This window comes from Mustelus asterias, unplaced genomic scaffold (assembly GCF_964213995.1).
Source record: "Mustelus asterias unplaced genomic scaffold, sMusAst1.hap1.1 HAP1_SCAFFOLD_1622, whole genome shotgun sequence".
In the NCBI taxonomy this organism is placed as follows: domain Eukaryota; kingdom Metazoa; phylum Chordata; class Chondrichthyes; order Carcharhiniformes; family Triakidae; genus Mustelus; species Mustelus asterias.
Genome location: NW_027591567.1, coordinates 1 through 14740, shown reverse-complemented (window position 1 = coordinate 14740; position 14740 = coordinate 1). Strand labels below are relative to the sequence as shown.

The following is a 14740-nucleotide window of genomic DNA, read 5'->3' as shown; positions in this document are numbered from 1 at the left end:
GGACAAGTTGGACCGAAAGGCCTGTTTCCATGCTGTAATCCTCTTTGACTCTATGAGATGCACAGCTGAGTTTTCAGATCGGACTTTCTGGCACAGAAAACCTGGGGGTATGGTTTATGCTGTCATTCTGGTGGCAAGGCTGGCCCCATAGAGATCAGAGCGCAGAGCTGAAATTAAACACCACCCACGGACACAGAGGACCCACCCCCCACCATTGAGGTATCGAGGGCTCTTCTTCTCCCCCCATCACTCACACGCACATCGGGAAGCATTCTCCCCCTCTCCCCACCACTGCAGCAGTATCGCGGGCACGGTTCCCCCCCTCACTGCAACCCTCTTCTCAGGCATCTGCCCCCCACCCCACCACATAAGGGGAACCTCCTCAATGGGGGTTCCCAGAGGGCCTGCCCCTGGCACTGCCCCCCCCCCCGGCATGTCCCTCTCTCCCAGGAGGCTATACTTTCCTTGGCGCCCCCAGGCGGGATCCCCTCAACTGAATCCCATTCTTACAAAGCCGTTATGACGTCACGTCGGCAAAATATGAATATTCAATAAGGCTTGTTAATATTTAAATGCATAAAAATGTATTTAAATAAGGTTTCCACTCTGTCACTGGCGAGGGGCAGGGAAAATCGCCAGTGCGAATCTCGTTTCCCACTCTCGCAGGATTTGGTGCTGCGTCACCATTTATGCTCGTGGCAGTGATGGGCTCAAAATTCGACCCTTAGATACTGCAGTACCCATCTCACTGTTCTTTACCTCTCTCTTAACATTGCTGTGGTCTCCTGGCCATCCAAGTACCGTAAAAATCTCTCCAAGGTATATATCTCCACCGTGTTACTCCCTCAGACTGCTGCCAGTGATTTGTCACCCTCGGTGAGTTTGTCCACTATGACAACCTATCATGCTCCCAGTCTCTCTTAGAAGTTCACCGCACTTCTATACTCTCTTAATCTCTCCCTGCAAAGAAACTCCCTGACTCCTCCCTCGACCTTGCAATCTCACTTGGCTCTAATACGCCTATCATGTTAATCACGGATAAAGTGATATAATTTTCTTATATCACTCTCCACCCACATCCCTCTGCTCTACCCCTCCACCCTTACAACTGCCACCAATCCTATCTTTCAACCCTGCAGAAAAGCTCTCTCCCAATTCAGTTACCTTTTCAAGATCTGAATTGTCGAGCCTTTGGCCCGATATTCACAATTCTGCAGCTGCTGATCTGTTCACTCACAACCTCATGATGCCCCATTAAAACCACTGGCCTTTCTCAACCCTGGTTGTACCCCCGGGGTAAAGCACTCCTCTCTTGTATTTCAAGACTCAAATTAATATGACAGATCACAGGCTGGTCTACATAAAGCACTCTTGGGTCCTGCTTCTCATTTGCCAAGAGTGCTCACTATTCCAGGACTGTACTGGAAAGCAAAGCTAACCTCGGATTTATTTTCTCGACCACAAGCCGTCTCCTTAAACACCTCACCTCCAACAATGTAGAGGAGCTCGTGGATTTATTTGTCATTGAAATTAAGATAATCTGATCAGCTGCCTTTGCCAGCTCGCCACACCATCAAGTCTATCTTCCTTTAAGGTCCTCCCCCACCATAGAACTTAACTCAAGTCTTTCTCTCCTATCTACCCTCATGCTCTCCAAGCTCATCTTCTGTTGGAATCACCTTTGGCTCCCTCGACCCTAGTCCCACTAACTGCTGACCACCCCGCATCCCTTCCATGTTAATTGTTATTGTGAATGGTTCCCCCTCCTCAAATACTGTCCTACCCTCCTTCAGATCTGCCATCGTCACTCCTCTGCTCATAAAACCTTAGCCCCAGTCTACAAAAGCCTCTCAACAGAAAATCTTTCCTCTCAAGCTTTTCAGTGATGCTGTCGCCTCCCAAAGCCATACCCATCTTTCTTGGAACTCCATCTTTGTATTCCTCAACACAGCATTCTGTCTTGGTAACAGAACCCAAATGGCACTATTCAACGTCACAAATGATAGTTTCTGACTCTTAACACTGATTTCCTATCCCTCCTCTTCCTTTTTGAGCTGTTTGTAACCTTTGGTAGAGTTGACTCCACCATCCTTTTCCAATGATTCTCCATCCTTCCCCAATATGTCTCTCCCTGCTTCCCCCCAACAAACCCTACTAACTTACATCCCTGGAAAAAATACTCTCCAAATTCGCTTATAGTTGCACTTTCAAAATGTGAATTGTCCAGCCTTGGGCCCTCGGGTTTGACTGCAGTTACTTGGCTTCTTATTTATTCTATTTCAGTCAGAGAATCAGCTGCAATTGTTTCTTTTCCTCTTTCTGTCCCGTTGCCTCTGGTATCCCCCAAAGCTCTATTCTCGGCCTCTTCCTATTTCTCATTCACATGCTGCCCCATTGCAACATCGTTCACAAACACAATACCAGTGTCCAAATGTACAGTGACGACACCCAGTTCCACCTCATGACCAGCTCCCTTCACCATCTCAAAACTGTCAAACTGTACATGTGACGTACATTACTGCATGAGCAGAAATCAAATATAATTGAATATCAGGAAGACTAGAACCACAGACTCTTGTTAACTGACTACTGAATCTGCTCCTCTTCCTGGTAATTGTCTGAGGCCAATTCAGACTGTATGCAACATTGTTGTCATAATTGACCCGAGTTGAGCTTCTGACCACACATTCATGCCATCATTAAGGCACCCCGGGTGGCACAGTGGTTAGCACTGCTGCCTCAGAGCACCAGGGACCCAGGTTCAATTCCGGCCTCAGGTGACTGTCTGTGCGGAGTTTGCACGTTCTCCCTGTGTCTGCGTGCGTTTCCTCCAGGTGCTCAGGTTTCCTCCCAAACTCCAAAGATGTGTGGGTTAGGCGAATTGGCCATGCTAAATTGACCCTTAGCTCCTACTCCCGGCTTACAAGCAAAAACTGAAGCGGGAGAATCTACCAAAGAAAGTTGTGCAATGTTGGTCTGAGGAATCAGATGATCTCCTACAGGACTGCTTAGAGTCAGCAGACTGGTCAGTATTTAAAAACTCCGCGACCAGTCTGAATGAGTACGCCACTACAGTAACTGACTTCATTCGTAAGTATGTAGAAGACTCTGTGCCAAAGGAGCAAATCTGCGTGTTTCCCAACCGGAAATCATGGATGAACAGGGATGTCCACTGCCTGCTGAATTCCAGGTCTGAGGCGTTCAAGTCAGGCTGACCTATATAAGAAAGCCAGACACGATCTAAGGAAGTCCATCAAAGATGCCAAAAGACAGTACCGGACCAAGCTAGAATCCCACGCTAGCCACGTTTTGAGCAAGAGGTCAGCGAGAGCATGCCCTTCATTCCGGATGCCTCGGCCGAACCTATATCCGAGGTCATCATTGCCGACATCAGAGTAGCCTTCTCAAAAGTCAACCCATGGAAAGCGACTGGTACCCGGACGAGCACGCAGATCCTGTGCGGACCAGCTGGTGGAGATATTCACAGACATCTTCAATTCTCTTTACTCCAATCTGAGGTCCCCACCTGCTTCAAAAAGACGACCATCAACCTGGTACCACAGAAAAGCCAGGCAGCGCGCCTTAATGACTATTGTCCAGTGGCTCTCACATCTATCATTATGAAGTGCTTCGAAAGGCTAGTTGCAGCTCAAATCAATTCCAGCCTCCCGGACTACCTGGAAACATTACAGTTTGCCTACCGCCACAACAGGTCCACAGCAGATGGCATCTCTCTGGCCCTGCACTCAACCCTGGAACAGCTCAATAACAAGGACACCTGTTCATAGACTATAGCTCAGCCTTTAACACCATTATTCCTACAAGACTCATCTCCAAGTTCTGTGGTCTGGGGCTGAGCTTCTCCCTCTACAACTGGATCCTAGACTTCCTAACCCACAGACCGCAGTCAGTAAGAATGGGCAACAACACCTCCTCCACGATCATCCTCAACACTGGTGCTCCGCAAGGCTGTGTCCTCAGCCCCTTACTATACTCCTTATACTAGGCCAAATTCCCCTCCAACTCGATTTTCAAGTGTGCTGATGACACCACCGTTGTGGGTTGATCTCAGACAATAATGAGACAAAGTAGAGGAAAGAGATAGAGAATCTGATGAACTGCTCTCCCTCAATGTTAACAAAACGAAGCAGTCATCGACTTCAGGAAGCGTAGTGGAGAACATGCCCCTGTCTACAGTAGAAGCAGAAATGGTTGAGAGCTTCAGGTTTTTGGGTGTCCAAATCAGCAACCTGTCCTGGTCCCCCCATGCTGACACTATAGTTAAGAAAGCCCACTATCGTCTCTATTTTCTCAGGAGACTAAGGAAATTTGGCATGTCTGCTACAATCTCACCAACTTTTACAGATGTACCATAGAAAGCATTCTTTCTGGTTGTGTCACAGCTTGATATGGCTTCTGCCCGGCCCAAGACCGCAAGGAACTACAAAAGGTCATGAATGTAGCCCAATCCGTCACGCAAACCAGCCTCCCATCTATTGATTCTGTCTGCAGTTCCCGCTGCCTTGGCAAAGCAGCCAGCATAATTAAGGACCCCACGCACCCTGGACATTCTCTCTTGCACCTCCTTCTATCGGGAAAAAGATACAAAAGTCTGAGGTCACGTACCAACTGACTCAAGAACAGCTTCTTCCCTGCTGCCATCACTTTTGAATGGACCTACCTTGCATTCAGTTGATCTTTCTCTACACCCTATCTATGAATGTAACACTACATTCTGCACTCTCTCCTTTCCTATGTGTGGTATGTTTTGTCTGTTTAGCGTGCAAGAAACAATACTTTTCACTCTATACTAATACATGTGACAATAATAAATCACATCAGATGGATTAGCAGGATAAATACAGGGAGTTACATAGGGCCTGGGTGGAATTGTTATCGGTACAGGCTCGATGGGCCGCATGGCCTCCTTCTGCACTGTAGGGATTCTATGAACTACATTTGCTATATTTCTATCCACTCCGACTTGTTTTTGCTATTCTTCATTATCCAAATTCTTCATTGCAGTTTTCTGTGCCCGTAACAGCGACATTAAAAGAAAAAGATGATATTCCTCTGTTGTTCTTTTGAGGTTCTTTGGACACTCCTTTCATCAGAAAAGGATGTGAGGCATGAGCACTACTTGTATAGATCAGAAATTTGCTTGGGGTATTTCCTTCTCTTGCTGTAACGGTGATGGAACTTGAAGGGAACCCCCATTTATACACAAAACAGGATTTCAACTGAAGTTGCCAAAGGTGGGGAAAATCTCAAGAGGAAAGTTCTGGCCCTGGCCTTTAGCAAATGTTTATATAAAGTGGGTTAAACTTCCCAAGACAGTCCCCTGCTAAGTAGTAGATTGGTAATTACAGTGCAAAATGAGAAAGTGTTTTGCAGAATGGGGCACAATTTACTAGCTTTGTTTGGCTAATAGCACCCTGCTGCTGGAATGCTGGATTTCTTGGGGTAGGGTAGGTGAAAGAGGCCTTCAACATTTAGAACACAGGGGCATCACGCAAGTCCACCAGCAGAAGGCACAGTGGTTAGCACTGCTGTCTCACTGCGCCAGGGACCCGGGTTCGATTCCTGGCTTGGGTCACTGTCTGTGCGGAGTCTGCATGTTCTCCTCATGTCTGCGTGGGTTTCCTCCGGTTGTTCCAGTTTCCTCCCACAGTCTGAAAGACATGCTGGTTAGGTGCATTGGCCATGCTAAATTCTCCCTCCGTGTACCCGAACAGGCACTGAAGTGTGGTGACTAGGGGATTTTGACAGTAACTTCATTGCCGTGTTAATGCAAACCGACTTGTGACACAAATAAATAAACTTTAAGGCTGCAATGGGTCTGAAACACTTTACTGAATGATTGGCCAGGGCACAGATTTTGTGCAAATAGAAGTTATTCTAACTGTCGCAAGTGATTCTCATCAAACTCACTGTTCGGTCTTTATTTTCCCCACCAGCTTTCCTTGTCAAATTAAGAAAATTTAGACCTGCCCCTTTATATTCTACTCGACACAACAGTGGAAAAAATACCTAGGAGCTGTGGAATCGTGAAGATTGAATGTGTTGTTAAGTTCTAAGCTGTACTCAGTCACCATGATAAACAAAATAAAAAGTGTATTTTCTTATTTATTCATGCAGCTTATATTGTGATACTTTTACATTTTTAAGTATTTACAGTGTGGCAGGATAAAAGATAACAAAAACAATATCAAAGAATCATTTGAACATAAAAAGGCGAGCAAAATAGTTTCATGTTAATAAAGAACTACATGTTTCTCAGTAAACAGGTAGCAAAGGACTTTGAAATAGCAACCATACAACATAAAAGAGATTTTAAAAGCTATTAGAAGCGCCAAGGCCAAAATCCAGCCTTCCTGTTTCAATCTACTAGAATATTTTGACCACTCGTTTACAATGGTAGTGACTGTATGGTCATGAAAATTCCTGATGTAAGTTTTAACAACCTATTTAATATTTTTGTGGGGTTCAAGGTTGAGTCTTCATTTATACCAGTGCCACTTGTTAGTCCCCTTATTTTTTCTTGATGTTCTGACAGGAAGGTCAATATCAGTGCTGTCGGATATGTGGACTCAGTGAAAAATGGTCTTCAGTTGATTACTGACCATGTGTATATGCCTTCTATAACTGCATGTACAAGGTACTGAAATTTACAGCAACTAATATCAACTATTTGTCACAAATTCAGTATGTTTTCCAGTTCCACAAACTGAAATGACAACAAAGTGGGCAAGAATTTTTTTAAAAAAAGTCACTAACTTGAATATTTCTGAGCAGTCCAAAGAGCAGCTGGGTGAATTTAAGGCAATAATTACACCTGGATTTGGACAACAAATATAAAGTGACTGACCTTCACTTTCATGGATAATGTTCTAGAATCATAGAAACCCGACAGTGCAGAAGGCGGCCATTCGGCCCATCGAGTCTGCACCGACCACAATCCCAGGCCCTACCCCCACATATTTACCCGCGAATCCCTTTAACCTACGCATCTCAGGACTCTAAGGGGCAATTTTTAACCTGGCCAATCAACCTAACCCGCACATCTTTGGACTGTGGGAGGAAACCGGAGCACCTGGAGGAAACCCACGCAGACACGAGGAGAATGTGCAAACTCCACACTGACAGTGACCCAAGCCGGGAATCGAACCCAGGTCCCTGGAGCTGTGAAGCAGCGGTGCTAACCACTGTGCTACCGTGCCGCCCCTTGTCACCTGAGCCCCTTTTAATTAACAGAGAATTGTCAGTTATCCTCTATTTGACATTTCCATCACACTTCCAGGAGAAGGGACTTGATTATTATTTTATCAAATGTAGGATGTTGTTCTCTCTTGTTGGCGATGCATTTCTGGTGACATGAATCCAGTTATTTTTGCAAGGTATCCTCACTCCTCATTTCCAGTAAACCAGTCCATGGATCTGTCCTTTACAGCAACGTTGTATTTTCTTTCCCCGGTTTGTTCAGATTGATCGTCTAAAAGAAAATCGAATGATAGAGGGGAAAATTTGAAAATGTATCTGGTCAGTGGTCATATAAAAGAGTGAAGCGCGACATCACAAACAAACTTAAGAATTGTTATGAACAGGATAGCTGGACTCAGCAGAGATCATCACCAAAATAGTATTATCGAGTTATATTTGCATAGAACAAGGCCATTTAGCTCGTTGAGTCTGTGCTGATTCTCTGTAGAGTAATCCACTCGGTCCTATTCCCTCTATCCCTGTAAACCTGCAAGTTTATTTCCCTCAAGTGCCTATCCAATTTCCTTTTGATATCATTGATGATCTCTGCTTCAAACATCCTCCTGGCTAGTGAGTTCTGGGATGTCTTTTGTTGTGTAAAAGAAAAAGTCCTTTCTCAAATCCCTCAGTATCGCATTAAAGGGTGGAATTTTTCCCAGAATTGCACAGAATGCTGGAGCAGGAAATAAAAGTTGTGTGGAACTTGCTGGTTTCACATCTACCATTTCTAGCCTGATCAGACAGCACTCGGTGTAATTCACAGTGCTGGTGATGATCGCACACCCAGCAAGGGTAGGGGCTAAACTCAATGGCAAACAACCTCAACGCTGAGTTAAAGGCACCTCCCCCACGAACATCGGGCCTCCAGCAATCATGGGGAACATGAATAGAGGCACCCCCCTCGCACCCAAACCCCTGAAAGATCAGGTCCCCTACATCATCCAAGCACTGAGACTCCCCATATTCCCCACCCCCAATGTAGGCACAAACCCCTCAACTGCATAAGGGAAACCTCCCCAATGGGATGACAGAGTGCCAACTTGGTACTCCCACTTAGACGGCATTGCCAAAAATCCACCTCCAGGTTTCGATCTCCTTTTCCCTGGATTTCCTAGTACGCTCATGTTTCACCTTTGAAGAATATTTTCAGCTCTTTGGGCCATGCCAAGCTGAACACTACTACTCTAAAAGGGTATTTTGTCTTTACGGTCCACAGCAGAGTTGCTGCCCTTTCAGATCTCCTGGGCTTCTCCTGAGCCCACTTTGCTTCAGGTCTGCTCCCTGCAGCTCACTCTTTAACTTGAAGCCTTTTTTCTCTGCTCCTGTTGTTTATGTTAACTCAATTGGATCTGTCTCTGATCCTTGCTTTTGCCTGGGACTTTCTTCTGGGACCTCTTCCTGTCCCACTCTTTGGTTTGGGACCTTCTCCTGTTTCTCCCCAACTCCCCCATGCCCTGCTCCCTGGGACACATTCTTTTCAATGGTGCTCTGGTTCAGGTCACTTGATGTGTAGTTTTGCACCATTTCACTTTTCTTCTCATTCTACTCATGTGTGCAGGACCGATTCCTGGCAAAATGACATAAGAATGGATGAACAGCACATGCGTGACCACTTCCTTTCGGCGCATGCGCAGGAGATCTGAGTTCCTAACCTAAAGATGGTGAAAGACACCAACTGTGCATGTGCGGCCATTCTCTGGCCGGTTCATGTGCAGAAGACCTGAAAACATTGTGCTAGTTCCTCCCTAATAAAACTTCTTAATGACAAGAAACCGTAAGTGCTCAGGACATTCTATCTAAACTTAGGTCAGAGGTATATGTACTGTCTCCAACATGCAACCAATCCTACACTGCAAACCAAATGTGTCAATTTACACTCTGTAGCTGATGCTCTTTTTCTTTAGTCTCAAACTTGTACCAATGCTTTCTTTTCTCCTTGTGCTTGTGCAGTTTCCCTGAAAAAAGTACTTTCTATGAAAACAATTTGTTCATTTCCTTCCTGGACAATCAAGACAATTCTAGCTCTTTGCTACTGTCTTTATCAGATTTTGAAGATATTTCCAATACTGCTGTTTGTTTCTACTTGTTTAATCTAAACTACCAAAGAAGTTTATTCAATTAGAATCACTTACAGCAAGTACCGAAGTCAATCCAAATAATACAGCAGCTATGAGCCAACTGTTGGAAGGTTCAGTTCAGCAACATCTCTATCTTAAAATTCTCATCTTTTCTTTGAAATTCCTTCATAGCATCACTCACATTTTGTAATTTCTTCCAGCTTTATAACCCTCCCTGGATATCTCCGCTCCTTCAATTCTGACCTCTTGAACATCCTCAATTTTAAAACAGAAAGCACTGGAAATACTCAGCAGGTCTGGCAACATCAGTGGAGAGAGAAACAGAGTTAACATTTCAAGTCAAATTTGACCGTTCTGCAGATCTGGATTTTAATTGCTCCACCACTGACACCTATTGCCAAGATCCGAAGCAGTGGAATTCCCTCCCCAACCCTCTTTGTCTCTCCTTTAAAGTGCTCTTCAAAACCTACCACTATGAGCAACCTCTCCCAATATCTCCTGTTGTGACTCGATGTTGAGTTAGTTCGAAAACACTCCTGTAAAGTGCATTAGGATATTTTACTATATTAAATGAACCATATAAATGCAAGTTGTTGTTGATGTACAGCTAGCACTGACGGAAGTGTTACAGGCTCCTGCTCTCTTATGTCGAAAGTTCTATGATTCTATCCCTCATTTTGATGAGTACATGAAAAAATTCCCAGGATATATGATTCTTACCTGCTGTGGAATAGTAAGTATTATGTTCCATGTCATCTGAATTCTGTTCTGGATCATCCCGATACAAGTCATTCTTAGTTATTATCAGACTTTCACAAGATGAGGAAGACGACAGATGCATGCTGAGGAAGCCTTCTTTCTGGCCACACAGTGAACAATGAACTGGTGTGTCACAAGGACCCCGAGGTATTTTGACTTCATTTTGTGTGTACCTTCTGATGGCACCACTGTGATGCAGTGGCCTTCCCCGTTGCCAGATATAATGAGATGGAGCAATTGCCATAACCTATCAAAAGAAAATTGTTTTACATGCAGCTTTACAGAAACGATTGTAGTTCAGAAATCAGTGAGCTACAACGTACAGATCTAAAATTTCCTCCATTTTTTGTGTGCAATAACATAATAGATTTGTTCCTAATTGAAGTACCGAGTGAGGTGAAGGAGTGAAGACTGTTGGTAAAAGCAGATTACTCATTTTTGCTGAACTCTTCCTCATTCTCCATATGAAATCATTATTTATAAACACCATAATCCCAAAATCATCAAGGGACACTGTCATTTTAAGAACTTCTTGTACACCTCTCTTTATCATCACAATGTATATTGCCTTATTGCAATTGGATCCATAGGCCCTTCAAATAAAAGGCAGCAACTGCACCTCATTAGCAACACAGCTGAAATACAACAAAAGAAATAAGAGTTGTTTAGGCCATTTAGATCCTTTTGAGGTAAGAAACCAAAATTGCACACTTTACTCCAGATCCTTGTTTCCTTTCAAATAATCATCTAATTCCTTCTTCAATTCCTCAGTTTAGTTTTCCTCCAGGCAGTGCATTGTAGATCTTAACCACTTGCTGTGTGAAAAAGGTTTTTGCTCACATCATTTTTCGTCTTTTGCCAATCTGTACCCTCTCGTTCCTGATCCTTTCATGAGTGAGAACAGTTTCCCCTGTCTACTCTGTCCAAGTGTCTCATTATTTTAAATACTGATACCACAATTCCTCTCAGTCTTTCCTCCAAGGAAAAGAGTTCCAATCTCTCCAATTTATCTTCATAATTGAAGTTTCTCATCCCTGGAACCATTCTCGTAAACTTCTTCTGGACTCTCTCCAATGCCATCTCATCCTTCCTAAAATGCAGCACCCAGAACTGTATGCAATACTCCAGCTGAGGTCTACAAGTGTCTGATACAAGTTCAGCATAACCTCCTTGCTTTCCTGGTGGGCATCGCAGGATCTGAGATGCTATATTGGGATAATATAGAGGTTACCCTATTTTGGATAAATCAGTAAATATAATATAGCCTCTTAATGAAGCTTAGAATATTGAATGCTTTATTATTTGCTCTCTCAATTTGTCCTGCCATCCTTTTGATGGCCCTCTGCTTGTTTCTAAAATATTCCCAATTGTCAGACTTGCTACTTTTTGCTGCAACATTTTAAGACGTACACTGAGCAGCTGAGGAAGAGAAAGGGAAGAGGCAGCCAAAAACAATTCCCTTCTGGCTGGATTGCCCATGATTAGCTCAGCTGACTGCCATCAGTGAACACAATGAAAATTCCCTCTTCACCAACAGTCCCACACCTTAGCTCTGTTACTGACCATGCACGTGCTCTTGGCTATAATGCCAAAATAAAAATCAACACCAAAGATTTCAATCCAACTATATCAAACTATCTAGTTTTTCATACAAAAGTCAACTAATTACCCTTGTGTGTTCTCTTAGTGTCTATCTTACATGTGGCTTTGTTTGTCTTCGTGCTCCTACACTCTGCTATCCAAACAGTTGCTGTGTGGCTGGTGGAAGACTACTGACTTTCAGTGGAGGAGACAACAGCTGACAACTCCGGGTGCTGTGAACTGTTCTGGCCCAGAAAGTCAAGCTTCAGACTGCGCCATCTTGGCATCGTGGTAGCAATTTAGGTTGGACGGCTGTAACGCAGCAGCAAGGATTCTGGTAGAGTGGATATGGTGGGAGGACAGATGCTGACAGAGCACAGCAGATTGATCTCCAACGAGTCACTTCCAATTCCCTTAGGATGGCTCTTCCCTAGCAAGCTGTTCGAGGACAGATATCAGAGGACATGCAAGCAGTCTGAGCTTCCATGGTAACAGGCAGAGTTTGCATGATGTCAGCTTTCACTGCAGCACCCAGACATTGGGTAGCTTCTTCTTGTACTGTAATGGAAGCTGAAACATCTGCTATCAGATTGTGGTTGAATTCACAAGTGTATTGGAGTTGGCCACCGTTTCCACCCAGGAAAGAAGGGTCTCCAAGCTCTGCACAAATCCCAGAGCAAAGTTTTTGTTGGATTCCTCCATGCTCCTTGACAGTGATTACAGCCTTTCTGGTAGGCCTGCCAATGCACCAAGTATTTCATGTGTATACTCATCAGTTTTGTTTCTGAACACCACCCCATCAAAGTCCTCACCTGATTCCTTTGCAGCAGAACTCCAGTACAAATTGCTCTGCAGAAAGCTGGCACCTGTGCTACCCTTTCCCTCCGTGTTGGCTGCAGTCCACTCATGTCCGCTATCACAGATGCTGATTTCACCTCTAAGATATCCTCTACAGTATATGCAGTGTCAGCAGCTGAGCTGATGGTCGAGAAGTGTGAGATCCACTAAAGGTATTTCTCATTAATAGTCTACTGCCATTTAAGTAAATACGGCAGCTTGTATTCCCATACCATTTCTCTGACCCAGATAAATGGATCAACAACCATTATCTGAAGGACAGAAAACATTCATACGAATGATTCTGAATACATTTAGCTTGCCGATGGGGCAGTGTGTTGCACCAATAGGACAGCAATATAGATCCTACCAGTGCCATTTACCAGAGAGATCCCCAAATACAACTGTGGGGCACTAAATGAAATATCTGAATCATAAGCCTGCACCTCAGAAGTGAAGTGGTGTTTGATGATACAAGTAAAACAGTGAGGGAAATGTAAGTTAGGTGGATTTTCACAGTCACAGGCAGTTGTAAAATATGCATACCATCTTTGGAATTCTCCTCCAATTCCCTGCATAACTTGCACTCAGTAACTGCCCACAGCACCAGACATCCACTCCTTACCTGTGCAACTAGAAGAAAGAGCTTGCCATGCAGCCGCGAAAGCTTTTGGAGCGTTTTCACCCTGCTCTCCATCAGCTGGTACAAGGCCCCGAGCTGTGGTACAAGATTAGGCAGCTGCAGAGAGTAAAATCAACCACTTCAGTGCAAGCTAAAGTTACAAAACTGTGTGAAATTCTAATCATAAATACAGTACTTCAATACATGAATGGTAAATCCTGTAGATTAGCAAACTAAACTTGGAAGTAATGCCACAATTTCTACAGTGCCACCCACCCAAGATTCTCAAAAGCAGATTCTAAATAGTTAAACTGTATAAACCCAATTTTTTTTTAAGAGATGGTTTATCATTGCTCCAAGCATCACTCCTTTAGAATCAGAAAAGTTAAAGCCCCACTGAACATCGATACCCAACACGTACATACCTATGATAGCCAAGAGGTTTCAAATGGAGCCCATACTTTCTGTGGATATGGTTACACACTTAAAAGATACAACCCAATAACATCATAAAGATGTACATTTTCATGTATGTTTTCCTCTATTCAATCCAAACTGCCACTAGAAGAGCAGACAGAAAGCGCGAAGAAATTGATCTTGCATCTTAATAATAAGGAACCAGAAAGCCACTGGAATGTGCTTCAGGTCTGTCAACAGATGCAACCTTATTTGTTCCTTCATACCTGACCAGCAACAGGCTATAAACCAAAAACGGTTTCCTGAATTTAGCTTTTGAAGATCCCAGAGATATCAAAGCTAACATTTAACATGTCTTTCGTTATACTGCTGAGGCTGAGTAAACCAATGTTACTTACTGTAGACAGATAGGAGGCATGTAGGGTGAAGACTGCCTTTAGCCACTTGACCATTAACGCAGCACTACATACATGCAGACAAAACAAAGTCGTTAAATGTGTGCCAAATGTATATAAATCTTACAATTACAATTTATAACTATAACAGTCGGTGCAAATCAGTTTCCATTGCCTCAAGATACATTGGTTTCAAAACCTCTAGACCTTCACTACAACTAAAATACAGGAAAGGCTGGAGCAGTAGCAACAGCTCCCTCTATTGAGGAGATAGAAAATGTTCAGGACAGCCCGGATATAGCAGCAAAAAGCATTCAGCTATTATTTTAGCATGATAATCTGATATTAAAAGAATTAAATGCTATTCCTCCCGCATGAAGCTCCTCTGACACTTCACCCACAGCCATTCAATGTCAGTGTGGGACCTTGCAGGCAGTGTTGGCAGCCAAATAATTCCAGCATTCATTCAGTTCCATTCGTAGCCACCCAAATAATGAAGCAGGCTGTGTCCATATGCAGCAAGGCCTAGATAACATTCAGGCTTGGGTAAGTCACATTGGCACAGTGGTTAGCACTGCTGCCTCACAGCCCAGGGACCTGGATCTGATCCTGGCCTAGGGCGTGTGTGGAGTTTGCACATTCTTCCAGTGTCTGCGTGGATTTCCCACGGGTGCTCCGGTTTCCTCCAGTCTAAAGATGTGCAGGTTAGGCTGATTGACCATGCTAAATTGACCCTTTGTGTCCCAAGATGTGTAGGTTAGATGGATTAGTCACAGGAAATTCGCAGGGTT

The 14740-nt window shown here is 44.0% G+C and overlaps 2 protein-coding genes and 1 non-coding gene across 3 annotated transcripts in view; 1 reads left to right on the top strand and 2 right to left on the bottom strand.

Annotated features, from left to right (window-relative positions):
- LOC144488508 (tRNA (adenine(58)-N(1))-methyltransferase, mitochondrial-like) overlaps positions 1-6129 on the top strand; it is a 38658-nt gene extending 32529 nt beyond the window's left edge. The window contains exon 7 of the mRNA XM_078206557.1: positions 5958-6129. Coding sequence (XP_078062683.1) covers positions 5958-6034 — 77 coding nt within the window. The 3' untranslated portion in view covers positions 6035-6129. The remainder of the gene's footprint in view (positions 1-5957) is intronic.
- Positions 6093-14149, bottom strand: LOC144488509 (speedy protein A-like). The gene is made up of 4 exons (XM_078206558.1): positions 13953-14149; positions 13141-13254; positions 10059-10344; positions 6093-7492 (listed from the first exon to the last, which is right to left on the bottom strand). The coding sequence occupies exons 1-4, from the start codon at positions 14004-14006 to the stop codon at positions 7404-7406; spliced, it is 543 nt and encodes a 180-aa protein (XP_078062684.1). The 5' UTR covers positions 14007-14149; the 3' UTR covers positions 6093-7403.
- Positions 13667-13800, bottom strand: LOC144488511 (small nucleolar RNA SNORA31). Its single transcript, XR_013496612.1, has one exon. It is a non-coding gene; the product is annotated as a small nucleolar RNA SNORA31 (small nucleolar RNA).
- Positions 14150-14740: the final 591 nt, after the last annotated feature.

Coding starts and splice junctions, on each gene's coding strand:
- LOC144488509 (XM_078206558.1), bottom strand. CDS start 14,006: ATGGTCAAGTGGCTAAAGGCAGTCTTCACCCTACATGCCTCCTATCTG. Junction 10,345..13,140: donor TCTTTCTTCTAGTTGCACAG/GTAAGGAGTGGA, acceptor TTCTTTTGATAG/GTTATGGCAATTGCTCCATC. Junction 7,493..10,058: donor TACTTACTATTCCACAGCAG/GTAAGAATCATA, acceptor ATTTTCTTTTAG/ACGATCAATCTGAACAAACC.